The 26973-nt window shown below is 40.3% G+C and overlaps 4 protein-coding genes across 4 annotated transcripts; all 4 read right to left on the bottom strand.

The window, feature by feature from the left end:
• Positions 1 to 1500: 1500 nt before the first annotated feature.
• LOC138894801 (KNR4/SMI1 homolog) lies at positions 1501 to 2094 on the bottom strand. The gene is made up of 2 exons (XM_070179531.1): positions 1795 to 2094; positions 1501 to 1752 (listed from the first exon to the last, which is right to left on the bottom strand). Exons 1-2 carry the CDS (start codon positions 2092 to 2094, stop codon positions 1501 to 1503), a joined length of 552 nt encoding a protein of 183 aa, XP_070035632.1.
• Positions 2095 to 6465: 4371 nt separating this feature from the next.
• Positions 6466 to 8684, bottom strand: LOC138894800 (uncharacterized). Its single transcript, XM_070179530.1, has 3 exons — positions 8352 to 8684; positions 8141 to 8237; positions 6466 to 6560 (listed from the first exon to the last, which is right to left on the bottom strand). The coding sequence occupies exons 1-3, from the start codon at positions 8682 to 8684 to the stop codon at positions 6466 to 6468; spliced, it is 525 nt and encodes a 174-aa protein (XP_070035631.1).
• Positions 8685 to 8936: 252 nt separating this feature from the next.
• Positions 8937 to 9869, bottom strand: LOC138894799 (uncharacterized). The gene has a single exon (XM_070179529.1). It carries the CDS (start codon positions 9867 to 9869, stop codon positions 8937 to 8939), a length of 933 nt encoding a protein of 310 aa, XP_070035630.1.
• A 26-nt stretch (positions 9870 to 9895) lies between these two features.
• On the bottom strand, positions 9896 to 13309 carry LOC138894798 (uncharacterized). Its single transcript, XM_070179528.1, has 5 exons — positions 12541 to 13309; positions 11562 to 12105; positions 10788 to 11376; positions 10197 to 10331; positions 9896 to 9949 (listed from the first exon to the last, which is right to left on the bottom strand). The coding sequence occupies exons 1-5, from the start codon at positions 13307 to 13309 to the stop codon at positions 9896 to 9898; spliced, it is 2091 nt and encodes a 696-aa protein (XP_070035629.1).
• Between the last annotated feature and the right edge of the window lie 13664 nt (positions 13310 to 26973).

Below are 26973 nucleotides of genomic sequence, written 5' to 3'. Positions count from 1 at the left end.
CTTTTTTCCTTAGACCGGTTTTATCCCAAATGGGTTTTTCGGCGAGGTTTTTAATGAGGCAACCATTGATCGTACTAACTTTGAAATAATTCGACAGTATCCGAGGCCTCTTTACAATCGATCTCGAATACTGAGGGGCATTAGCCCCTCAAATATATCAAGTTCGATGCAAGAAAGTTACTTCATAACAACAGGGTTCCGATAAGATAAATTGTAAGAGACAAATGGTCAAAACGAACCATGCACATGTAGTTGGCTCGAGCCCTGACGCAAAACAAGGACACATGTATAATGACTTACAAAGAAAAATTTCTTCTTTAACGATATCTTATATCCAAGAAAGATTCCCCTATTTCGAAATTTATTATGCAAACAGGCTTAAGGTAAATCAACGAGTTCGAGCAACACTCACTCAATTATTAAGCCTACGGGCTACATTACTTTGAGTTCGAAATCACTCACTCGACTATTAAGCCTGCGGGCTACATTACTTCGAGTTCAAAATCACTCACTCGACTATTATGCCTGCGGGCTACATTACTTCGAGTTTGAAATCACTCAATCGACTACTAAGCCTACGGGCTTCATTACTTCGAGTTCGAAATCACTCACTCAACTATTAAGCGTACGGGCTACATTACTTCGAGTTCGAAATCACTTACTCGACTACTAAGCCTATGGGCTACATTACTTCGAGTTCGAAATCACTCACTCGACTATTAAGCCTACGGGCTACATTACTTCGAGTTCGAAATCACTCACTCGACTACTAAGCCTACGAGCTACATTACTTCGAGTTCGAAATCACTCACTCGACTATTAAGCCTACAGGCTATATTACTTCGAGTTCGAAATCACTCACTCGACTACTAAGCCTACGGGCTACATTATTCCGAGTTCGAAATCGCTCACTCGACTATTAAGTCTACGAGCTACATTACTTCGAGTTCAAAATCACTCACTCGACTACTAAGCCTACGGGCTGCATTACTTCGAGTTCGAAATCACTCACTCGACTATTAAGCCTACGGGCTACATTACTTCGAGTTCAAAATCACTCACTCGACTATTAAGCCTACGGGCTACATTACTTTTAGTTCGAAATCACTCACTCGACTATTAAGCCTACGGGCTACATTACTTCGAATTCGAAATCACTCACTCGACTATTAAGCCTACGGGCTACATTACTTCGAGTTCGAAATCATTCACTCGACTACTAATCCTAAGGGCTACAATACTTCAAGTTCAAAATCACTAAGTCTACGAGCTACATTACTTTGAGTTCGAAAATGCTCACTCGGATATAAAGACTACGAAGTCTGAATTCGATTAAATTGCCTAAAACCTTATGAAAATATTCATAAGGCATGAATAAAACAAAACCTTCACAAGACAGAAAATAAAATAGAGGCAAGATGAGAAAAGAAAAGATATTTGTATATATTTACAGGATTGTTTACATGATTGTTTGTAACATCCGAAATAGAAACTAAGGGGCTAAGTTTCTTGGTTATCCCCGGGGGCGGTCTCTTCTCCATTGGACGCCTCCCTGCTCTCGTACCCGCTCTTGCTCCCATCACCGTCATCATCATCATCATCATCATCATCATCATCATCATCGGAAGCCAAGGCTTCAGTATCGGCTTTGAGCTCCTTAGCCCTTTTTATCTCTTCAGTGAGGTCGAAACCTCGATCGTGGATCTCCTCGAGGGACTCCCTCCGAGATCGGCACTTAGCAAGCTCAGCAACCTAATATGCTTAAGTGTTGGCGGTCTCGGCTGCCTCTCTTACTTGTATCTGAGCAGCTTCAGCATCGGCCCGATAAACGGCCACGAATGCATCCGCATCGGCCTTTGCCTTTTCGGCGTCAGATTCGGCCTTAGCGAGTTCAGAGGCCAACCGAGCCTCGAGCTCCTCTATTCTTCTTACTTGAATCGAGCTTTTCTCCTTCATACTTTGAAGCTGCTTTTTGGCCGATGACAATTGGGCTCGAGCAACCTCTTTCTCTCCAGCAAAGAGGTCCATACCTTCTTTCCACTTCAAGGACTCTGCTTTTATCACATCAACTTCCTCGCGGAGTTTCCCGATCATCTCAATTTTCTGCTATAGCTGTGAGATAGAAAAATTAGCCATCGTTCCGGTATAGAGCCCATAAGCTTTTAAAAGTATCATTACTTGCTCAGACAGATTGGTCTGATCTTGGTGAGCCTTGTCCAGCTCAGCTCGGAGGTCTTTGATTTCCTTACCCTTTTTACCTAAGAGGAGTTTAAGGGAGTTCCTCTCCTCCGTGACCTGTTGAAGATCGGTCTCGAACCAATGCAGCTCAGCTCAAGACCGTGAACATGCTTCTCGATGAACCTCCACGACCTGCGAAGAAGGAAGAAAAGAAGTTAGTGTCACACCTCCTTTTTCCCGAGGGGGATAGGGGATAAGGAGTTTTTCCAATTAAAGTGACATTAATCGAAATGAGATTATTTATTAGATTCAGAGTCGCCACTTGGAATATTTATGGTGTCCCAAGTCATCGGTTTACTTTAAATCCTAAATCGAGGAATTTGACTCTTATTTATAGTCTGCGAACACAGAAGACCGAGTAAGGAATTCTGTTAACCCGGGAGAAGGTGTGAGGCACTCATGAGTTCCGTGGTTTTAGCACGGTCGTTCAACTACTAATAATTGGCCTAATTATCTGATTTAATACATATTTGAAACTTACGGTGCATTGTTTATCTTCTAACCGCTTTTAATTATTTATGAAATTATTTCTGGAATAAGTCACGATGTCGTACACTTGTCGTTTTGGCACACGCCACAAACCGCGCCATATGAAATGCACCCGCGATTTACGACATGCTTATTTTTATTATTGTTTGAAGTTGTGGTCGAGTCACATAAAACGCACACTCGAATTGGGGTTACGTATCATAACTATGCCACGGGAACTGTACCCATAGTCACGATAATTTATTAATCGCACCTAAAGCAAACTATGATGTTTATAAGAATTAATTTATTGACTATGATTTGAGATTGTTGTGAGGACATAGGTTATGAAAATTATTTGTGCTAAATAAAGAATTGATCATTACGAACAATCATAGAGTTGGCATATTTGATTCAATCAATTGCTTACACTTGTTCTCATACACTGATTCATTACTACGTTAGAGCCTACATGTTCGTGCATTAGTTTTGAACCAAAAGGGCAATGAAATGGAAACAAAAGAATACAAAACTAATTCAGAATTAAGATTACACATCCAGGCTATAATAGCAGATACATCAGGGATCAACCGTGATTTCAGACATTGAATAGATGGAAATTTACTTCATGCTAAGAACTAATCGAAGTGCATAAATCTAACTAGTAACAGCAGATAAAGATAACAATCTCACGCTATAATAGATCTGGAGAAAAATCTAATTTTATTACATTAGAAGAAACCATATGAGGTAGTAGAAGATTACCTCGAAAACAACACAGGAAAGAAATGTAAACCAAATAAAGGTCGGAAAAACCAAAAATGAGCTCAACTATAATGCTACAGCAGAAACAGCTTTTGCTAATAGGTAAGATCCAGCTTAAGAAACCATAAATGACATAGAAGAATCCTTTGGAATCAACTTTTTTCAATTGTATTTGGTTGAAATTTCACTATTTTTGCTTTCTCGTGCTTTTCTCTTAATTTTCTGAAACTCAACTTTCAGATCTAGCAAGGTATTCTCTATCTTTTCTCAAGGTTTTTCAGCTGATATTGGATGAGTGTGTGTATTAGGTGAGCGCAGAGGAGTGAGAGTGAGTGAGATTAGAAAATAAAGGGAGGTCTGGCGGTTAGGGTTTTTTTTGGGGGGGGGGGTCTGTTCTCTTTCCGTTCTCTGATCTTCAGAATCCAAGGGGATGGGTGAAATTAGGGTCTCCTCTAATAGAGTGGGGGAGAAGAGTATGGGCCAGACTATGGGGTGGATTGGGCTTCTACAGGTATGGGCTTGAAACAATTGCAAAATTAGTCACTTTGGACTCAAATTTTAATTAAAACCAATTTATGTGGCTAAACTATTATATATATTTTTCTCACTAATTGACTAATGACCTAATTAATTAACTAGCCTAAGAATGCATGTAGAGTTACTAATGTATTATTTTTGGTATTTTAGTGTTTTACAAATGCAATTAATTATGCAATTAAAATTTAAAAATAAAATAAAAATTCAAAATATTTTTGTATTTTCTTTAGGATTTAAAATGCAACTTAAAAATGCATCAAATATGAATACGTACAAAGCAAACTAAGTAAAAATATAGAAAAATAATTTAAAGCTATATATCTTTTTTGGATTTTTTAGGAGTAATTTTATATTAGGGCAAAAATTAGGTGCTCACAGCTGCCTCTCTTTGCTCGAAAACATGAAGAGTTTTCGGGCAAAGATAAAGTGAGCAATTACGAGTAATTTTTGCCCGTTTGGATACTTCATGGGAAGCATTTTTTGAAAAGTTTGACCGAACCTTGCTTTGGAGGTTGCCTACATATCCTTGGCTAGAAAGGAATCAGGTAAGTGTAGTTCTGGAAGTTTAGGTAGCTGGGACTACCGAGAAGCTGTGATTTCATTGTTGTTGCTGTTGTTCTTTCTTGCTGAGCTCCCTATTACACCAAAGTCAAAATGAAAAAAAAAACAAACTAACTATGCCTATCAGCTACGAGTTACAAGATTCCTATCTATGAGTCTTCTGAAGCTTGATCTCGAGTCTTGAATGGTTCTTCATGCGGACTTTTGATTTGAACCTTGATGCTTGCTAGCTGCAAGTGCTAGTTCTTTCTTCTTCAGCTTTTCGGATCAAGACGGGACATGAAAAGCTTGTGACTTCAGCCATGTCTTGAACAGTTCACATCTTTCATCGGCTGTATTTTGGATTCACTTCTCTTCTTTTTTTTCTTTTATTCTGGATTGAGACTTCTTTCTTTGGTCATCTCGGACTGCCAGCTCGCATTCTTGAGGTGAGCTTCTGCTACTTCTAACTTGAATTAAATTCTGAAATGACTTCCCTCGTTCTTCAGGTGGGCGCCTGATGCTGACTTTAAACCTGAAATGAATTTCCTCATTCTCCAGGTGGGCGCCTGATGAATTACACTTGAAATGAATTCCCTCATTCTCCAGGTGGGCGCCTCATGCTGACTTAAAACTTGAAATAAATTCCTCATTCTCCAGGTGGGCGCCTGTTGACTTAAAAACTTGAAATGAATTCCCTCATTTTCCAGGTGGTTGCCTGATGTTGACTTAACACTTGAAATGAATTCCCTCATTCTCCAGGCGGGTACCTGATGCTGACTTAAAACCTGAAATGAATTCCTTCGTTCTCCAGGTGGGCGCCTAATGACTTACAATTGAAATGAATTCCCTCATTCTCCAGGTGGGCGCCTGATGCTGACTTAAAACTTGAAATAAATTCCCTCATTCTCCAGGTGGGCGCCTGCTGACTTAAAAACTTGAAATGAATTCCCTCATTTTCCAGGTGGGTGCCTGATGTTGACTTAATACTTGAAATAAATTCCCTCGTTCTCTAAGTGGGCGCCTGATGACTTAAAACTGAAATGAATTCCCTTGTTCTCCAGGTGGGCGCCTGATGACTTAAAACTTGAAATAAATTCCCTCGTTCTCCAGGTGGGCGCCTGATTTTGACTTAAAACTGAAATAAATTCCCTCGTTCTCCAGGTGGGCGCCTGATGCTTAAAACTTGAAATAAATTCCCTCGTTCTCCAGGTGGGCGCCTGATTTTGACTTAAAGCTAAAATGAATTCCCTCATTCTCCAGGTGGGCGCCTGATGACTTAAAGCTAAAATGAATTCCCTCGTTCTCCAGGTGGGCGCCTGATGACTTAAAAATGAAATGAATTCCCTCGTTCTCCAGGTGGGCACCTAATTTTGACTTAAAGCTAAAATGAATTCCCTCGTTCTCCAGGTGGGCGCCTGATGGCTTAAAGCTAAAATGAATTCCCTCGTTCTCCAGGTGGGCGCCTAATGACTTAAAACTAAAATGAATTCCCTCGTTCTCCAGGTGGGCGCCTGATGACTTAAAACTTGAAATAAATTCCCTCGTTCTCCAGGTGGGCGCCTGATTTTGACTTAAAACTTGAATGAATTCCCTCGTTCTCCAGGTGGGCGCCTGATGACTTAAAACTAGAAATAAATTCCCTCATTCTTCAGGTGGGCGTCTGATGAATTAAAACTTGAAATAAATTCCCTCGTTCTGCAGGTGGGCGCCTGCTATCACAACAACACAAACAAAACAGAGAAAATTTGCTGCCCCAGTTTGTACCAGGGACATTCATTGATTGTTAGTTGCATCCCATTATCCAGGAGGGTCCTGAAAACTTAAAACTAGATCCCATTATCCAGGAGGGTCCTGAAAACTTGAAATTAAATCCCATTATCGAGGAGGGTCCTGAAAACTTGAAATTAAATCCCATTATCCATGAGGGTCCTGAAAACTTAAAACTGAACTTATCTGGAACATGCTTTCTGATGGAGGATTCCTGGCAAAGCAAACAAGATTTCTTTCCCCTGCTTGAAACAAAGAAAATTTTGTCAGTTTGAAACTGTGGCGGTTAGTTTGTGGCATCCTTGCTGAAGGTGTCTGCTTCTGCCACTATCCCGCTTCATTCTGATTAGCTGCTTCGGGCTACAAAGAATTAGTTTGACCTTTTGATCGGACCTCGACCACAAAACCTCTGAATGACTTGAATCCCTTACGCTCAACTCGTCGTATGGCACTTTTATTCTGACAACTGTTGAACCTTTGCATTTCCTACAAATTCATGAACCACATGATCACCTGAACTTCAGTTACCACCGCATTGCTCATTCTAAATCATGTCACTTGTGATGTGCCTGGCCGAATTTCGCTTGGTGCAAATAAAAAGCTGGTAATGAGCTTTGAAGTCCTTTTTTGCTTGCTTAACAAAGACTAATTTGACGGAGACTTAGAAAAATAGACCCAAAATAAACGAAGCGAAGTGACTTCGAGAATTAAGAAAAAAAGGAAAAAAATAAATTTTTTTAAAAAAAATGACCATTTGAAGAAAAATGGAAAAGAGACTTATCCGAATGAAGCATCTGGCTCCAATGATCATGACATGCATTTCGGATTGATCAGCCTAATCTATCCAACTAATCACATTTCAGTTCATGCCATGTCTTCATACTTCAAAATCAGGGTTTCCATAATTCATTTTCTTTGTAAAGTCATGAACCCCATTCGGCTTGTAATGCCCCGAGGGGTTTTCACCAGCAAGCCTCTTTCATTTGCTCCTCTCTCAAACTCACTCTCGCCTTACAGTGCCCGTAAGGGTTTTCACCAATAAGATTCTCTCATTTAAATTTTCTCTCGACTCACCATCGCCCTATAGTGCCCGTGAGGGTTTTTACCAATAAGACTCTCTCATTTATTCACTTTTCCTTGTGCCCATGAACAAAGGTGCTACCCATGATGTAAATCGTACCTCCATCTCACTTGACTTGGCATCCTCAAAGTTGATCAGAAGGTCTTTCTTTGGACAGTAGTGTAGGTTTTGGACAGGATTATAAAGAAAGGGTGGCATGAAGGCTCAAAATAATTTAAGATGAAAGAGTTCAAAATTACAACTTTTGGAATCAAATCTTTTTTTACAAAACTAAAACTTCTGCCCCAGTATCTTCGAATCTGGGGAATTTTAAATTTTTATTTTGATGGGACCGAACCGTGTAAGGCTTCCTACATATCCTTAAAAGGAATCAGGTCGAACGTAGTTCAAACTAGTAAAAGTTGTTTTGTTTTTGCTTTTATTTTTATTATTCTCCTTTCTTTTCTCTTTTCTTTCTTTTGCTTTTCTCTTTTCCTTCTCTTTTTTTTTCTTTATTTTTCTTTTCTTTTCTTTTATATTTCTAACTCTACTTCTGATTCCAAAATAGGGGTATGAAAGAAAATAAATAATGCTCAAAAAGGGATAACAAATGATAAAAGTGTTTGGGATAGCAGAATAAAATGCCTTCGTCATTCCAACTTTGAACATGCCTAGTACAAAATGCGATTGAAGATAAGCAAAGAAATCATACATAATATCTCTTGACTGCATCAGAATTGATAGCCATATCCACACATTTACCTTCTATGTTTATTAAATACAAAGCATCATTGGGCAACACCTTTGTCACAATGAACGGCCCCTGCCAGTTTGGGGCGAACTTGCCTTTAGCTTCAGCCTGATGTGGAAGGATGCGTTTCAACACCAGCTGACCCACCTCAAATTTTCAGGGACGCACCTTCTTGTTGTATGCTCTTGCCATTCTTTTCTAATACAATTGACCGTGACATACTGCTGCCAATCGTTTTTCATCAATCAAACTCAATTGCTCTAGCCGGGTCTTGACCCACTCATCATCATCAATTTCAGCTTCAGCAACGATCCGCAGGGATGGAATCTCAACTTCCGCATGTATAACTGCCTCGGTTCCATATACCAGCAAATAAGGAGTTTCACCTATTGAAGTGCGAACAGTAGTGCGATAACCCAGTAAAGCAAAAGGTAACTTTTCATGCCATTGCCTGGAACCTTGCACCATCTTACGAAGTATCTTCTTTATGTTCTTGTTAGCAGCTTCAACATCTCCGTTTGCCTTAGGACGATACGGAGTGGAGTTTTGATGCATAATCTTGAACTGTTGGCATACCTCTTTCATCAAATGACTGTTGAGGTTAGCAGCATTATCTGTGATGATTACCTTGGGAATTCCGAACCGGCAAATGATGTTTGAATGAACAAAATCTACCACCGCCTTCTTGGTCACGGACTTGAAAGTTACAGCTTCGACCCACTTGGTCCAATGACATCCATGCCCCAAACAACGAAGGGCCAAGGTGCAGACATTGTGTGCAACTCAGATGGCGGGGAATGAATCAAATCACCGTGCACCTGGTATTGATGACGTTTGCAAATGAAGCTGATGCAATCTCGTTCCATGGTGAGCCAATAATAACCTGCTCGAAGAATCTTCTTTGCCAAGACATACCCCACTCATATGCGGCCCGCAAACTCTGAAATGCACTTCAGCCATGATAGTCGAAGCTTGTTTAGCATCTAGGCACCTTAGTAATCCTAGATCTGGAGTTCTCTTGTACAATATTCCCCCATTTAAGAAAAATCCACTAGCCAGACGTCGAATGGTTCTCTTTTGATCATCTGTGGAATGTACCGGATATACCCCCGATTTGATATATTCCTTGACATCATAGAACCAAGGCTCACCATCAGGTCCCTCCTCAACCACATTGCAATAGGCATGCTCATCATGAATTTGGATATGCAGAGGGTCGACATAAGTCTTATCCAGATGGTGTAACATTGACGCCAGAATAGCCAAGGCATCGGCAATCTCATTATGAATCCTAGGAATATGCCTGAATTCTACCGACCTGAATCGTTGACAAAGATCATGCAGACATTGTCGATACGGTATGAGCTTCAAATCTCGAGTCTTCCATTCTCCCTGAATCTGGTGAACCAACAAATCTGAATCTCCCATAACCAATATTTCTTGAACTCCCATGTCTATAGCTAGCCTCAAACCCAGAATGCATGCCTCGTATTCAGCCATGTTGTTAGTGAAATAAAATCGAAGCTGAGTTGTCACGGGGTAGTGATACCTTGTTTCAGAAATGAGTACAACCCCTATTCCGACACCTTTCATGTTAGCATCTTCATCAAAGAAGAGTTTCCAACCTGGCTTTTCATCATGATCAGCCTCGTCAACATACATCACTTCTTCATCAAGAAAATAAGTCTTCAGTGGCTCATATTCTTCATCCACCGGATTCTCGGCCAAGTGATCGGCCATGGCTTGGGATTTCATCGCGGTCCGAGTCACATAGATGATGTTAAACTCTGTGAGTAAAATCTGCCACTTTGCCAATCTTCCTGTGGGCATAGGCTTCTGAAAGATATACTTTAGAGGATCCATGCGAGAAATGAGGTAAGTAGTGAAGGATGACAGATAATGCTTCAACTTTTGTGCCACCCAAGTCAGGGTGCAACATGTCCTTTCAAGAAGAGTATACTTAACCTCATAAGGAGTGAACTTCTTGCTGAGATAATAAATGGCTTGCTCTTTCTTGCCCGTGATGTCGTGTTGACCCAACACACAACCAAAGGAATTATCCAGTACCGTCAAATAGAGAATTAAATGTCTCCCAGGTTCTGGCTGGACCAGCATAGGTGGGTTTGATAGGTAACTCTTGATCTTATCAAATGCTTCCTGACACTCATCAGTCCACTTAACTGCAACATTCTTCTTCAGCAACTTAAAGATGGGCTCATAAGTTGTCGTGAGTTGAGCAATAAACCTGCTGATGTAGTTTAACCTTCCGAGAAGGCTCATCACCTCGGTTTTGTTCTTTGGTGGTAGTAATTCTTCGATGGCTTTTATCTTTGATGGGTCCAACTCAATACCGCGTTGACTGACTATGAATCCCAACAGTTTCCCGGACGGGACACCAAATGCGCATTTTGCCGGATTGAGCTTGAGGTTGTACCTGCGGAGCCTTTGGAAAAACTTTCTCAAGTCTCCAACATGGTCGGACTGCTTCTTTGACTTTATGATCATATCATCTACATAAACCTCAATTTTCTTGTGTATCATGTCATGAAATATGGTAGTCATTGCCCTCATATAAGTTGCCCCAGCATTCTTCAAACCAAATGGCATTACCCGGTAGCAGTATGTCCCCCATGGTGTGATGAATGCTGTCTTTTCTACATCTTCCTCATCCATCAGGATCTGGTGATATCCCGCGTAGCAATCCACAAAAGACCCAATCTCGTGCTTAGTATAATTGTCGATCAGAATATGGATGTTCGGCAATGGAAAGTTATCTTTTGGACTTGGCTTATTGAGATCACGATAATCAACACAGACCCCGGTCTTACCATCCTTCTTTGGTACTGTCACGACATTAGCTAACCAAGTGGGATATCGAGTGACCCGAATGACCTTTGCGTCAAGCTGCTTTGTGATTTCTTCTTTGATCTTCACACTTATGTCAGTCTTGAACTTCCTTAAATTTTGCTTGACTGGAGGGAATGCCGGATCAGTTGGAAATTTATGAACTACCAAATCAGTGCTCAAACCTGGCATGTCGTCATACGACCATGCAAAAACATCTTTATATTCAACTTCAAAGTGATTTAGTTCTCCACTGATTTCCTGAAATGCTGCTTCTTCATCATATTCTGTTTCATCATCACACTCTACTTCTTTGATTGTTATTTCAGAATTAGATTGGCTTTTAAGATTTGGTTGAAAATTCCTCATGTATGTCATATCATTGAAATCAGCATCAAAAGAACTGTACAGAAAAAAGAAACAAAACAAAAATGAAATGCTATCAGGAATAATGGAAAACGGGAAATTGTATTTCATTGAAAATAAAAGGATAGAAGGGTTTGAACATCAAAACAAGAAAAAAATAAAAAATCTGGATTACAACCCTGGAATAACCTAGATAACAGAAAGGAAAACAAAGCAAACTACCAAAACTCCTTCCGGGTGGGGAGAGGAGTAGCTTTCCAATTGTTAAGCTTCACATTTGGCCCAACGAGCTGCACATCGGCATTACTGGAATCTTCCCCGATTTCCACCATATTAACCTCATCAAACAGACTCTGGAACCTCTTGATCAACTCTTCATCAAAGTCGACCACAAGTTTTGGGACCGTTAATATTGGGCATTTTGCAACCCCTGGCTTGACAAAAGACGTGGAGATATGTGGAACAGGCTTAGGAAGTGACCATGCCTTTCTTTTCAAATTTTTAGCGTTTTTCATGTCCTTCCCTGTGAGTGTGAATCCCAAACCAAATGTACCGAAACTTTCACGTGGACACACCGGATGTGCAATACCCTGTAGAGACGAACCCAGGCCTTTGCCCGACACAAAACCATTCTTCAACATTTCATTTGCTACCATGACGGACGCGGAGGGTAGCTTTGGACCTGGAATGCATTCTCCTTCAGGAATCTTCTCGACAGACACTGTTTCGAATGTTTGGTACACCCAAAGCCCTTTATCATCTTCAACTTCAATAAATGGAACAATTGTGTCATTGTAAGCAAATAAGTTCTCATCACCGTGCACAACTATTTCCTACCTGTCCCATTCGAACTTTACCATTTGATGCAGAGAAGATGGGATTGCCTTGGCAGCATATATCTAGGGCCTGCCCAACAATAAGTTATAGGAGACAGCCACATCTAGCACTTGGAACTCCATAGTGAACTCAACTGGCCCTATTGACAATTCGAGCATTATATCACCGATAGAATCTTTCCCTCCTCCATCAAAGCCTCAAACACATACATTGTTCATGTGGATCCTTTCAGTGCCGATCTTCAACTTTTGCAAAGTGGACAGAGGGTAAATATTTGCACTAGAACCGTTATCAACCAGTACCCTTGAGACAGCAGAATCCTCGCACTTCACTATGAGATAAAGAGCTCGGTTGTGCTCTGTACCCTCCATAGGAAGTTCATCATCTGAGAAAGTGATCTTGTTTGCTTCAAAAATCTTGTTAGCAATCTTTTCCAAGTGGTTCGCCATGATCTTATCAGGAATATGGGCCTCATTCAAAATCTTCATCAAGACTTTGCGGTGTTTATCTGAATGTATCAGCAAAGACAAAAGAGAGATCTGAGCTGGTGTTTTCCTTAACTGCTCTACAATAGAATAGTCTTGCATTTTCATCTTTTTCAGGAACTCTTCAACCTCTTCTTCGGTGACCGGCTTCTTTACTGGGATGTGGCCATCCTTGAATGGCTTAGCTTTCCTCAGTTCTTCTGGGGTAAAACATCTCCCAGAACGAGTCAGTCCTCTGATTTCATTGACTTCTTCCTCTACTTCTTTCCCTTTATATGTTACTATCACCTGTTTGTAATTCCACGGGACGACTTTTATGTCAACCATTGGTAATTGGGTCACTGGCTTAATAATAACGGGGGTAATACGAGCCCCTTCCACAATTATGACAAGCTTGCCCGGGACCCCTGGTACGATCACTTTTTGCTTTTCCTGGTTCGCTTCAACATCAATCGGAGGCCCTTTCATAACCAATACAGATGGCTTCACGTTGAGCGTGCTTAGCTTCTCCGACACCCCTTCAACTGTCAAGGGCATTGGTTTTGTAGAATCTGGAGCTTTAACTGGATTACTTTCGCTAGCCCGGATCATCACGACAGACTTGGAAGAATTCTTGGGCTCCCCATCCTTATGAACTATCTCAATCATATGTGTCTCTGCATGGGCCGGCAAAGGATTTTGGTTGATGTTTGGCGCCTCCAGGCTTTGGACCACAATTTGATTTGTATCAATAAGCTCTTGGATATCCCTCTTCAAATGCCAACACTTCTCTATGTCGTGCCCTGGGGCATCAGAACAATATGCGCATCTGAGGGAATAATCAAGGTTCCTTGGAGGTGGATTTGGTGTCTTTGGCTCAATCGGCCTCAAAACATCCAACTGCCTCAACCTTTGAAACAAACTAGTATACGACTCTCCAAGAGGGGTGAAGGTTTCTTTCCGCTGCTGCCTCTCTTTTCTATAATCCTGCCTTGATCGAAAGCTTGGACCAGTAGGGTTTCAGTATGGTTGTGGGGGTGGATAAGGATTTTGTGGAGTTGGAGCACACCATTGCGGGTAAGGAGGGGGTTGCGCATATGATTGTGCATGGTGAACATGGTATTGGGGTGGTCTGACTGAATATTGAGGGTCTTGTGGTGGGAAATAATGTTGGGATGGATTATATGGAGCTTGGGTGTAGGATTGGGTGTACTGGTGAGGCGAACCCCTTGGGCCACGCCCTGATCCAGAGACAAACTTAGCAACATCATCTTTCTTCTTTTTGCCTAACAGGCTTCCGGTGCCACTTTGAATTGCCTGTGTGGTTGCTTTTATGGCGGAGTAGCTCATGATATTGCTTGACTTGAGTCCCTTTTCCACCATTCCTCCCATCTTTACCACATCGTTGAAGGACTTACCTATGGCTGAGATCAAATGGCCAAAATAAGTAGGTTCTAAGGCTTGAAGAAAGTACTCGACCATCTCATCTTCTTCCATTAGAGGATTGACCCGTGCAGCTTGTTCTCTCCATCTGAAACCATATTCCCTAAAGCTCTCACTGGGCTTCTTCTCTACCTTGGTGAAAGATAGGCGATCCGGGACAATGTCTATATTGTACTAAAAGTACCGAGCAAAGGCCTGAGCCAAGTCGTCCCATGTGTACCACCTGCTAGCGTCTTGGTGAGTGTACCATTCAAAGCCGCCCCACTCAAACTCTAACTGAAATATGCCATTAATAATTCGTCTTTCCCACCGGCACCTCTCATCTTGCTGCAAAAGCCTCTCAAATGGGCCACGGGATCTCCATGTCCATCGTACAGGTCAAACTTGGGCATCTTGAACCTAGCGGGCAGTTGGACATCAGGGAATAAGCATAAATCCTTGTAAGCCACACTTAGTTGGCTTCCTATCCCTTGCATGTTCTTCAAAGATTGCTCTAGACTATTCACTTTCCTGAATATCTCATCCTGCTCCACGTTCCGGGATGGTTTCTCAGTTTCAACAGGAGGTTCAAAGTGAGGGGTGTAGGAATAAGGATCCGTGACTTTGAAAGTTGGTTCTGGAGCATAATATTGGGTATCTGGAGCTTGGAATGCAGGTTCACTAGAAGATCGGTAAAGGGTAGCTCACGGAGGGGCTACGAAAATAGGAGCAGCTATCGGAGCAGGGTATGCGGTTGTTTTGACTGATGGAGCATGAAATTTTTGGGACGAGGTGCCGGGGTAGTGGTGGAAAGGGGTAAAACCCGGTGCATGCTGAGGGGAAAGATCAATGGTAGTGGGATTCTGGGCTTGTGCCAGTAGTGGGATGAAAGCGGGATTTTCTGTGTAGTTAGTGGGAAATGAAGGTGGAGGATGCCCCCTGATCCAGGCTTGATACATTTCATCCATTTGATGCTTCAACCTGTGGACCTCCTCTTTCAATTCAGACTCCGATTCTACAATCTCCCTCGGCGGGTCAACAACACCCGTGTCCGACTCTTTGCTAGTCATGACTGCATTGCGCTTTGATCTGGTATTATATGGGTGACTTGCCATGATGCCAACAAACTAACCACCTAAACAGAACCTGTCTTTTTATGCACACACAATAACTTGGTCAGTTTTGAAGCATTTAACAGATAGGGAATCGCATATTGGGGATGCAATGCACCTGAGCAGTTAAACGTTTCTAAATGCTTTGCGACGACTTATGTGTTTCATCCCGGCTCTTTTTCCACATTTCGAATCCTGATTTTTTTTCCTCTCTCCTTTTGCTGTGTTTCGCTCTTTTAATTCTCATTCTTTTTTTTCTTTTGTTTGGCCCCTCTTTTCTTTCTTCCTTCCCTTTTTTCTTTTCCTCTTTTTTTTTGTTTTCTTTTCTCTATTTTCTTTTAAGACTATGATCGAATCCTATGGGGATTGCCTATATATCATGACGCCGCATGAATCAGATCATTACGTAGTTCAGGAAAATAAATGCAAAATAATTTTTTTTTTCAATATTTCATTAATAAAAGATATCTTTTTGGATTTTCTATTACAAGGACTTAAAAGTAGTGATGACTACAAAAGAAAAATCTACAGACTCGAAATAAAGCAATAAGCAGCCTTGACAAGGACGAACAAAACTTGAGGAAAGTAAAATACAGACTCAAAAACTAACTAAAAATAACTCAAAATACATAAGAGCCTCCTCTGGTACTCCGGGGGCTTGCGGGACATCAACCGGTCTCCGCACGGGCCTACGAGTAATATCTTCTTGAAGGTGGTCTAGGTCAACCATCACTTGTCGAACGAATGTCATTACAGAAGCAAAAAATATAGACTTGGTCATGTCTTCACATTCATGGCATTTCATTACAACATAATCAACTATCTCTTTAATCCTCATTCTGATGACACCCTTTTCTTGAAGCAAACGTCCAATCTGCTGGGCCCGAGCCTCTAACACTTGTGTATCTGTGTTGTTTTGGTCTTGTATCTGCTGCAGGCTTTCTTGTAGTTGGTAAATCAATGCATAGCAATGCTCTCTTTCTGTCTTGAAATCCTTTATTTGCTTGACCATTTCATTTTCCAGGGCAACTAGCTTTTTCTTTAAAATTGCTACTTCTTTGTCATATTTCTGCTTCAACTGGTGGGCTAATCTAGCATGTTCTTCTGCACTTTTGGCCAACTTTGCTTGAGCATTTAACAAGTCCCTTTCGGCCTTTGTCAAGTAAAAACCATAATCATGCACTTTCCGCCTTAGGTTCGTTATAATTTTCTCATCTCTCTCACTTCTTACCGGTGTCTCAGCGGCTATTTTCATTCTCTGGATTTGGGCTCGAAGGGCTTCATTTTCCCTAGCCAACCTCTTCTTTTCCCCTTCATCTTCAGCTGCCTGCAAACTACTATCAAATTTGATTTTTTCAATTTGTTCTTCTAGTTTGTTTATAGTAGTCCGGTATTCCTTTTCTTTAGCTAACCAAACCCATTGCTCTCGTGCTCCATCAGTGAATTGTTGGACATGGGGACTTTTGGCGGGCTGTTTTGGCTCTTGATCGACCCGACTTCTTTTACCATACCATGTGGCGTAGTTGGATCCTACTTCACCCATGGACAAATCTCGCACTTGAGTCTGTGGTTCCAGGAACCTACATTGGTGCCAAATCTGGTGAACCCTTTCTTCTGGAAATGTGGCTTTTGGGCATAGTTCAATAACCTGTGGACTCAAATCTTCGTCATAGGGGACTGTTTGGTATCTGCCCAATTGGCGTAGGACCCGATGCGGGGCATATGGCTGAATACTCCGAAGACCCATTAATAAAAGAAAGCACACTCCGGCAGACATGTAAATAACTTCGTCAATCGGAAGCCAACCAAAAGTTCACTCAATTCGATTTGCGTTTAAAGAACCCAAATACGCGAACCATGCCTCAGTACCTTCTGGCAACTCATGACCGTTTACCCGGTTTTCATATTCTTCGATGCAATTGAGTCCGATCAGACCATAGTTTATGTATCCTGGGCGATGACAAAGATGTTCTACCAACCACATTTGTAAAAGCAAGTTGCAACCCTAAAAAAACTTTGTTCCGACTCGACAAGCGATTAAAGCTCGATAAATTTCTACGAGAATCATCGGTATGATAGTGCCATTAACCTTTTTTACCATAAAGTCGGCCAATCCCGCGAGCCACAATTCTATATGTCCGTCACTCCTTGGGCATATCAGAGTGCCTAAAAATGCCACCACAAAGGCCAAACCCCTGCATGCTTCCCATTTGTCTTTATTTTCCTGATGATTCAAACCAGTGTCCGGAGCCTCAAATCCGTGGGTGTCCCCATACCGGCTGTATAAGAAACGGAATGTGCAGAATCCTCCGGCTAAATTTTCATTTTTAACCTGCCGGCTAATACTGAGGAGGTCCAAAAACTTATGAGGGGTTACAGTTCTTGGTGCTACTGGATATTGATACCTTAACTTCCCTTCGAAACCAGCATAACCTGCTATCTCCTCTAGTGTAGGGGTCAACTCGAAATCAGAGAAGTGGAAAACATTGTGTGCCGGGTCCGAGAATGGTATCAAAGCTTCGATTATATCAACCCTTGGTTTAATTTCCAGAAGACCAGTGAGCCCACCTAAAGCCTTTGTCACAGAACACTTGCTGACCTCCCACAGGTCGTTCCACCACATATGGAGTCCTAGTGGAATCTCGTCTACGACTCGAAAAGGTATATTTTCAGCAGTGCTCATCCTGCACATTTTTATTTAAGGCGACTTGTGAAAAACAAGTGACTTTTTATATGTGTTTTTTTTTTGACCCCAAAAGAAAGATTATTTTTTGCAAAATAAAACTCAAACAACTCAAGGCTACCTTTGCAAATACGGCTCTTCAGCCCTTCAGAAATAAAGATTTTAAAGTTGTGCTTGCTAAGTGGCCAAAATTAGGAAAAGAGCCATAGGTGGCTATTCTGGTAAAACAAACTTCCTGTGTCCCGTCGGGACGTTTCTGGCTATTTGGACAGAAAATGACATCCCCTAAATTTATTTATGACAAAATGACGCATTTTCATATTTTCTGGTTATTTTGCAAAAATGGGGCCGGACCCGATGAGGGTTGCCTACGTATCTCACATCCGGTGAGAATCAAACCCGCATAGTTCGGTCAATCTTGATACACAGAAAGATATGATTTGTTTTGAAATGATTTATGTTTTTGAAACTTTGGCAGAGTAACGGGATTTTTGAATATCGGGATTATCAAAACCGGGCATTTTTTTATCTTACCTCACTCTTGGTTTTTCTTTTTCTTTTTTTCTTAATTTTCTTTCCTTACTCTAGAAGCCGGTCAACATACAAGCCAAGCAAATTAATGCACAAGTAGCACGTAAAGAATGCATCAGGATGGTCTTTTAATTTTCAGGTGCACCTATCCTAGATGGACCCAACCCCTGTGTTGAGTCCCCTAAGTCAAATGCACGTGATGCAAGCAAACGTACCTACTAGGGATCCGGCATGCGGCTATGTTATTTTAAGTTTTAAATCCTGGGTGTATTGTTCTAGACCTGGCTTACCCGAGCGGACAACTCGAACCGGGGGGGCAGCGGGGAGGGAGCGTACCGGGAATACAAAAGCTTCACCGGCTTTGCAACTTGTCTGAACCTCGTTCTAATATTAGGATATGACTCTAACAGAAAAGAAGCCACGCGAAGCGCACGCTCCCCAGAAGATTTAGAAGACTCAGAGAGAAGGAGGGTTTCGTAGCAGTTTATATACAGTTCAAACAATATCAAAACGGTAAAAAGCGGCATTTAGCACATTAGGATCAAACACGTAAAAATCAGATAATAGACAAAAACCAAGTATAACAGTTATTCTAAGCTCGAATTCTGAACCCTGAACCAGAGATTCTGGGTTCGGTCCCCAGCAGAGTCGCCAGAGCTGTCACACCTCCTTTTTCCCGAGGGGGATAGGGGATAAGGGGTTTTTTCAATTAAAGTGACATTAATCGAAATGGGATTATTTATTAGATTCAGAGTCGCCACTTGGAATATTTATGGTGTCCCAAGTCACCGATTTACTGTAAATCCCAAATCGAGGAATTTGACTCTTATTTATGGTCTGCGAACACAGAAGACCGAGTAAGGAATTCTGTTAATCCGGGAGAAGGTGTGAGGCACTCCCGAGTTTCGTGGTTTTAGCACGGTCGCTCAACTATTAATAATTGGCCTAATTATCTGATTTAATACATATTTGAAACTTACGGTGCATTGTTTATCTTCTAACCGCTTTTAATTATTTATGAAATTATTTTTGGAACAAGTCACGATGTCGTACACTTGTAGTTTTGGCACACGTCGCAAACCGCGCCACATGAAATGCACCCGCGATTTACGACATGCTTATTTTTATTATTGTTTGAAGTTTTGGTCGAGTCACGTGAAATGCACACTCGAATTGGGGTTACGTATCATAACTATGCCACGGAAACTGTACCCATAGTCACGATAATTTATTAATCGCACCTAAAACAAACTACGATGTTTATAAGAATTAATTTATTGACTATGATTTGAGATTGTTGTGAGGACATAGGTTATGGAAATTAGTTGTGCTAAATAAAGAATTGATCATTACGAACAGTCATAGAGTTGGCATATTTGATTCAATCAATTGCTTGCACTTGTTCTCATACACTGATTCATTACTACATTAGAGCCTACATGTTCGTGCATTAGTTTTCAACCAAAAGGGCAATGAAATGGAAACAAAAGAATACAAAACTAATTCAGAAATAAGATTACACATCCATGCTATAATAGCAGATGCATAAGGGATCAACCGTGATTTCAGACATTGAATAGATGGAAATTTACTTCATGCTAAGAACTAATCGAAGTGCATAAATCTAACTAGAAACAGCAGATAAAGATAACAATCTCACGCTATAATAGATCTGGAGAAAAATCTAATTTCAGTACATTAGAAGAAACCATATGAGGTAGTAGAAGATTACCTCGAAAACAACACATGAAAGAAATGTAAACCAAATAAAGGTCGGAAAAACAGAAAACGAGCTCAACTATAATGCTACAGCAGAAACAACTTTTGCCAATAGGTAAGATCCAGCTTAAGAAACCATAAATGACATAGAAGAATCCTTTGGAATCAACTTTTTTTAATTGTATTTGGTTGAAATTTCACTGTTTTTGCTTTCTGGTGCTTTTCTCTTAATTTTCTGAAACTTAATTTTCAGATCTAGCCAGGTTTTCTCTATCTATTCTCAAGGTTTTCCAGCTGATATTGGATGAGTGTATGTATTGGGTGAGCGCAGAGGAGTGAGAGTGAGTGAGATCAGAAAATAGAGGGAGGTCTGGCGGTTAGGGTTTTTTAGAAAGGGGGGTCTGTTCTCTTTCCGTTCTCTGATCTTCAGAATCCAAGGGGAGGGGTGAAATTAGGGTCTCCTCTAATAGAGTGTGGGAGAAGAGTATGGGCCAGACTATGGGGTGAATTGGGCTTCTACAGGTATGGGCTTGAAACAATTGCAAAATTAGTCAATTTGGACTCAAATTTTAATTAAAACCAATTTGTGTGGCTAAACTATTATATATATATTTTACTCACTAATTGACTAATGACCTAATTAATTAACTAGCCTAAGAATGCATGTAGAGTTACTAATGTATTTTTTTTGGTATTTTAGTATTTTACAAATACAATTGATTATGCAATTAAAATTTAAAAAAAGAATAAAAATTCAAAATATTTTTGTATTTTCTTTAGGATTTAAAATGAAACTTAAAAATGCATCAAACATGAATACGTACAAAGCAAACTAAGTAAAAATATAGAAAAATAATTTAAACTATATATTTTTTTTAGATTTTTTAGGAGTAATTTTATATTAGGGCAAAAATTAGGTGCTCACAGTTAGGAAAGAATAGCAAAACATGAAAAATAATATCAACAAAGAGAGTTAAGAGCTTACCCGATTTAGAGCTAGCTGCACTTCACAGAGAAGGCCCAACACATCACTAGGGCCAGCACCGTCCTCGACCCCAGTAAACAGATCACGGAAAGGGTCCTCCCCTTCATGAGATCGGCTCATCTCGAGGGCCCCCAAAGCTTGGGCTTCCTGAATAGACCCTTCAAGGCAGGGAGAGTGGGCGAATCTCCGATTACTATTGCCCCAGGCGACTCGCTTGGGGGGTTCTCCTCAGTTCGAAGAGCTTCAGGACCGGCCCCTTCCGATGTACCCACCGTTTATTGACTTCGGTAGGAAGCATCCTCGATCTCTAATGACTCGAGGACTTTGCCTGAACCTTCCTCCGATGTCTCCTCGGTTCGAGGCGGAGCCTTATGAATCACCGTCGATTTAGCCGCCTTTGGGGAATCAGTGCTTTTCTTTATTCGGGCCGCCAGCGCTGACCCGTCATTTTCTTCTTCTTCTTCGTCTTCATTCCTTAGACGCAGAACTGAGTCTACGGTCAAAGGAATTGTATTCTTCTTCGGCTTACGAGCCGTCCTCGTCTTCTATTTTAGATCTTCGGGAATGGAGGCCCTTTTTTCTCTTATTATCCTTCATCGGCTTTGGAACGGATGCTGAAGCCTCTTCCTCGATGGATGAGGGCCTCAAAACTGCATCTTTTCCCACACCTACATACGGGAAAATGTATTGAAGTATATGGAAAGCATCTCGTTCGAACTACCAAAAAATATGAGAAAGGGGCTTACTAGGATTTTTGGCCTCTCATTGGTCCTTTGACAAATCACGCCATGAGCTCTTGGCGTATGTGGAGGTCGAAGCCAGATCTCGTACCCAGTTCTTGAGATCGAAAACTGCGTCGGGCATCGAGGGAACTGCTGCATCACAAAAAGGGGGATATCGGTGAGAAAAGAAATGAAAGGACAAAATAGTAGGAAATAATAGCAGAATTACACTTACGCTTCATGTTCCACTCCTCAAAAAAGGCATCTTTTCAGTCGGAATCAGGTCCGAAGTCCATACTCGAACGAACCAGCCCATCCAGCCTCTATCCCTGTCCTAATCTATGCTCGAGAACAGAGCCTTGGTAGCCCGACGCTGAAGTTTTATTAACCTTTCTCGAAAAAGGTGAGGACGGTAAAATCATATGAGATGGTCGAGGGTGAACGACATACCCTCGATTTTGTTCACAAAGTATCATATCAAAATAACGATCCGCCAAAAAGAAGGATGGACCTGGCCAAGGGTTATTTGGTATTGATAGCAGAAGTCAATAATAACGGGGTCGAGGGGACCTAACGTAAAAGGGTAAGTATACACACTTAAAAATCCTTTCACGTAAGTGGTAATATCTTCGTCAGAATATGAGATTACTATTTCTTTATTCTCCCCATTACAATCTTTCTTTAGCTGTTTGAGGTGCCTCTCGGTTATCGAACACATGTACCTCGATACTGGCTCACATCGGCCTGGAACCGACGAGCCTTTATCGACCTTAAAATCAGAGGTAAGAACACATGTCCCAGGAACGCACTTCTAAGGCCGTGGCTCTACCGGTGTTTCGTCGGCGGCAGACTGTGAAGAAGAAGCTTTCTCTTTCTGAGGAATGGTTTGTGATGTTTTCGCCATTTTTGAATTTAAAGGTCGAGAATAGAAGAAAGTGACAAAGATTTAGTAGTTTTGAAGAAGGATTTTTGCAGAGAGGAATCACAGATCTGCGAATAAACTTAGAGGATACGAAAAAGAACTTGGATAATTTGGAAGATTGAAGATGTAAAAGTGATAAATGGTAAAAGGGAGGGCTATTTATAGATTAAAACAATGGCGGTACAATATCAGCGGTGGCCGACCACCGTCTAACACTTATTAAATGCCTTGGTAAACTAAATCGACGGGACATCTATCACGTACGTCATGGACAGGCTCGATGCAAATGTCAGTGCATATCCAATCTAGCCATTGAGAAATCATATCGTTTCTCGCCACATCCTTCTCGAGAAACGAGGGGACTATCTGTATCCGGTCGAAACTGATTTCGGCCTTCTTATGTCTGATCGAGATCGAAACATAATGGATCGAAGAAAGTCTTTATAATATCAAGATGTGATCCGAAGAAGGCACGAACGATCTTCGATGTTCGGGGATAAATCAAACACCGGGTTCGAAGTCATACTCGAACTCGAATCCGAATTCAACTATGATGAGATGTTATGGAATCGAGCTTAAGGGGCAAAGGCCAACCGACACCGTGCCCGAGTCATTTCCAGACCCCGAGTCAGCATCGAGCTCAAGTCCGCATCGAGATCTAAAAATAATACCGGCCAGCACCGAGTCCGATTAAGCTCGAGCTCACAGACAAGAGTCGTTGCAACCGCACTAAGGGAGACAATCTCGGCGAAAATTAGGGAAAAACTGATTTATCATGGGTTTCTCACTATGTATTTTTAATTATATCTAAAGTAAGATCCTCCACTATAAAGAGGATGGCTACATTTCTGCAAAAGCAGCTTTTTGTTCACATTGTAAAAAGAATCCTATTTTCTCATATTGAAAGATTAACCTTTTGAGCTCCATTACTTCATCTTGTTTTGTTCATTTATTTTTCTCTTTTACACTCTGTTATCTTTCATTCTTTATAGTCAAGATTGGATATTGCTATTGTTATAAATCTGTATTGCTGTAATAAATAATTAAATCATTAAACTTTCTGAAATATATAAACAAAACAGAAAGTTAGTAACACTTGTTTAAAGAAATAAATTCTGAAAAAATAATGTAGGAATAAATCGAGCCCACTGAATACACAATGTGTCCTTAAGGAAATTATTCCCCTCAAGTACCCGAGGTGCTGGAATATATCCTCACAGGATAGAACGATTTAACTCACCGGAGTGTTGGTACCAAAATGTCAGTGAACAGCGAGCCACTCGAAGGCTGTAAAATATACTGGAATTTTTGTGCAGAAGAAGAAGAAGAAGAAGATCAGAAAATTTCGTAAGGAAAGATTCTAGGATTCAAAGTATATAATTTCGTAAGGAAAGATTCTAGGATTCAAAGTATATTTATAGAGTTGCTGGCATTGTTTTTGAAAAGGTTTGCAACCTTTCAGAAATAGCCATGGCTGTTGGAACAGGTTGTTTGCAACCTTTCGTTAATTATTTAATTATTTAATTAATTAAATAATTAAAGCCGAAGCCGAGCGAGCGAGCGACAACGGCGCGAGGCTTGCCTTCTTCTTAACTCTTTAAGAGCTAGAAGAAGAGCAATTATATATATATATACCCATCAAAAGCCTTTTCTTCCTCAAATATGGGATAATGTCCCTTTGCCAAGGAGGGAAACTCAGATATTTCATTTTTCCTCCATTTCTCATTCACTCTCTTTAAGCTACACAAGCTTAAAATCCCAACAGTTATTTCCCTCTAGCCATTTGTGTCAAAGTTATATCACATATCTTTAAAACTACGTATAAATTCAATTCTATCCGATTTTTCGGGTAGACACATATTAAAACAAATCTAAAAAGGTGACCTTTATTCAGATAATTCCAAAGAGGAATGTTCGGACAGGGAAACAAAGCTCGAGTGATTGCTATAGAAAGAGAAAAAACAAAAATAACGCGGCACAATTACATCCAAATAAAGGATAACATATGGCAATGCATAAGTAGAGATAATATGTTTTCTGTAACATCAGTTTGTATATATTGCTTGTTTCTTTTGTTGTTGCTTTTATGCTTAGGCAGCAGTTGGTTGGACAATGTCTCTTCCATACATAAGCCACTTTATCATCAACTAGATGTCTCACTATGATTGGTTGAGCTAAGAATTTTAACAAATGGAATTCAAAAAAATCATAGAGTGCCACTACTTCGATCTAAACCTACAATCTAAAACAATTTTTGAGTAATCTTTACCACTATGCTTGATGTTTTCTTGTATTAAGAGAATTTCATAATTTACATGATATTATAATCTTTATTTTTTTAACCTGCATGCACATCACTTGTCCTTGTGGGGCGGAAAGGCTTTTGCTCTCAAGCAGACAGACTAATTAATCACAAGGAGGTCCACATTATTCTAAGCTCGAGAAATCTATACGCTACTTCAGTCTTCTCAATTGAACCTTTTCATATTATGTAAAGCCCTTTATCACTGCTCGTAGTGATGATGTGGAGACTGGAGATAAAACTTGAAAGGGTCTCGATGGATGACCCAAAAGGCAAGAATATAGACTTGTGTCAACCATTAGTCAAGTGGTTGATTGCTTGTCATATAGTGTTTTGAATATGACAGACTAATTTTGAAGTGCAACGTGTAATCCTCCGTTACAATAATTAAATTCTTATGTTGATTAAGAAACGACACACAGTCCCATGGTTCTAGCACGGTCGCTTTATTGACTTAAAACTTGGCTTGAATTAATTTTGGACAAACTGTGATTTATATGATTTTCATATTTTACCTATCCGCTTTTAATACTTGCTTTATTATTGAAAGACAAAATTACATTATAAATAAAATTATAATTTTATTATGACTTTGCATTTAAGGTCAAGTTACACAAGCGTGCACTCGAATTTGGAATTACGTACCATGATTATGCCACTGAAACCGTACCCATAGTCACGATAATGTATTATTGGCCATACCTAAAGAACACTACGTTATTCAAAGTTGTTTAATTATTTGCTAAATTTGAAATTATTTTGAGGCTCAAAGGTTACGGGGTAGAATTACGGCAAATGTAAGATTGATTATTAAAGATTACTAGAGGTATATGTATGATAATGTGACAAGAAAATAAATTCTACTTATTCATTCTACTTTATCTATACTTAAGAAAATTAATGGAATAAAGTGAAAGCTTGCTAAACTCTAACGTGATCTCTACCAAATCAAACAATAGCTCATTTGACTTTTTCAATTCATGATTAATACTCACACCCAACATAAAAGCCATAAGAACCCCACTTGACAAAAGTAACTATTAAACAAGATATGCACTTAGTAAAAGATTGATTCAAAACACAATAGCATTTGTCGTTGTTGAAGCAGAGAGCAATAAACCACTCAAACTTTCACAATGATTCAACAGCTAAACACATCATATAATCACACCGATAATTCAAAATATAAAACTTTAATAGAAATACTGATAAGAGCATGGAAACGGACCTTGAACATTCAACGGTTTTCAAATATATTGATAAAAAAAAATCTCCTACTCGTACATAATCTCGTCCAAAGTAAAGAGATCCAGAAACAAAAACGAGACCTTCGTCGTCAACTCGTAACTAACTGTACGCCGGAACCTCGAACCAAGACCTCGTCGGGGACTTTTTTCGGACTGTTTTCACTCAGATTTTAGCAACCAAGAGTGGCTTTTTCCTGCTGGTTTTGTGATGTTTGCGAGCTGATTTTTTGGAGGGAGAATCAATGCGTTTTTGCGGAAGTTTCGAAGCTGAAAATTGGCGTTAATGGAGGTAGGTTTTGCAGCTGTTTTACCGTATTTTTGGGCAGCTTTTGCTGTAATTTCATGCTACTTTTTGCTGGAATTCAGGGTGAGATTCGTTGCTATTTTTGCTATGTTTTGAAGGTAGTTTTAGTTGGTTTTTATAGATAAAAGGGTGCTGGATTTTGAGGGAAGTTTAAGGCTGATTTTGAGGTAAAAATGAGACTATTTTTTGGGTGGGAAAAGACGATGCTACAGCAGGGTATTAGAGCTAAAAGACGTGAAAATAGAAGGAGCTTTTTCTTTCCCCTTGTTTTTTTATATCTTTTTCAGATCTATCTTCCCCTCTGCTTTTTCATGTCTTCTTTTCTTCCTCATGTGTGTACATATAATAAGAAAATATGAGAGGAGTGTTGAAAATGAATGATGG

The sequence above is a fragment of the Nicotiana tomentosiformis genome, chromosome 6 (genome assembly GCF_000390325.3).
Source record: "Nicotiana tomentosiformis chromosome 6, ASM39032v3, whole genome shotgun sequence".
Lineage (NCBI taxonomy): Eukaryota > Viridiplantae > Streptophyta > Magnoliopsida > Solanales > Solanaceae > Nicotiana > Nicotiana tomentosiformis.
The sequence above is the reverse complement of the archived record's forward strand: the minus strand, read 5'-3'. Positions and strand labels throughout refer to the sequence as shown.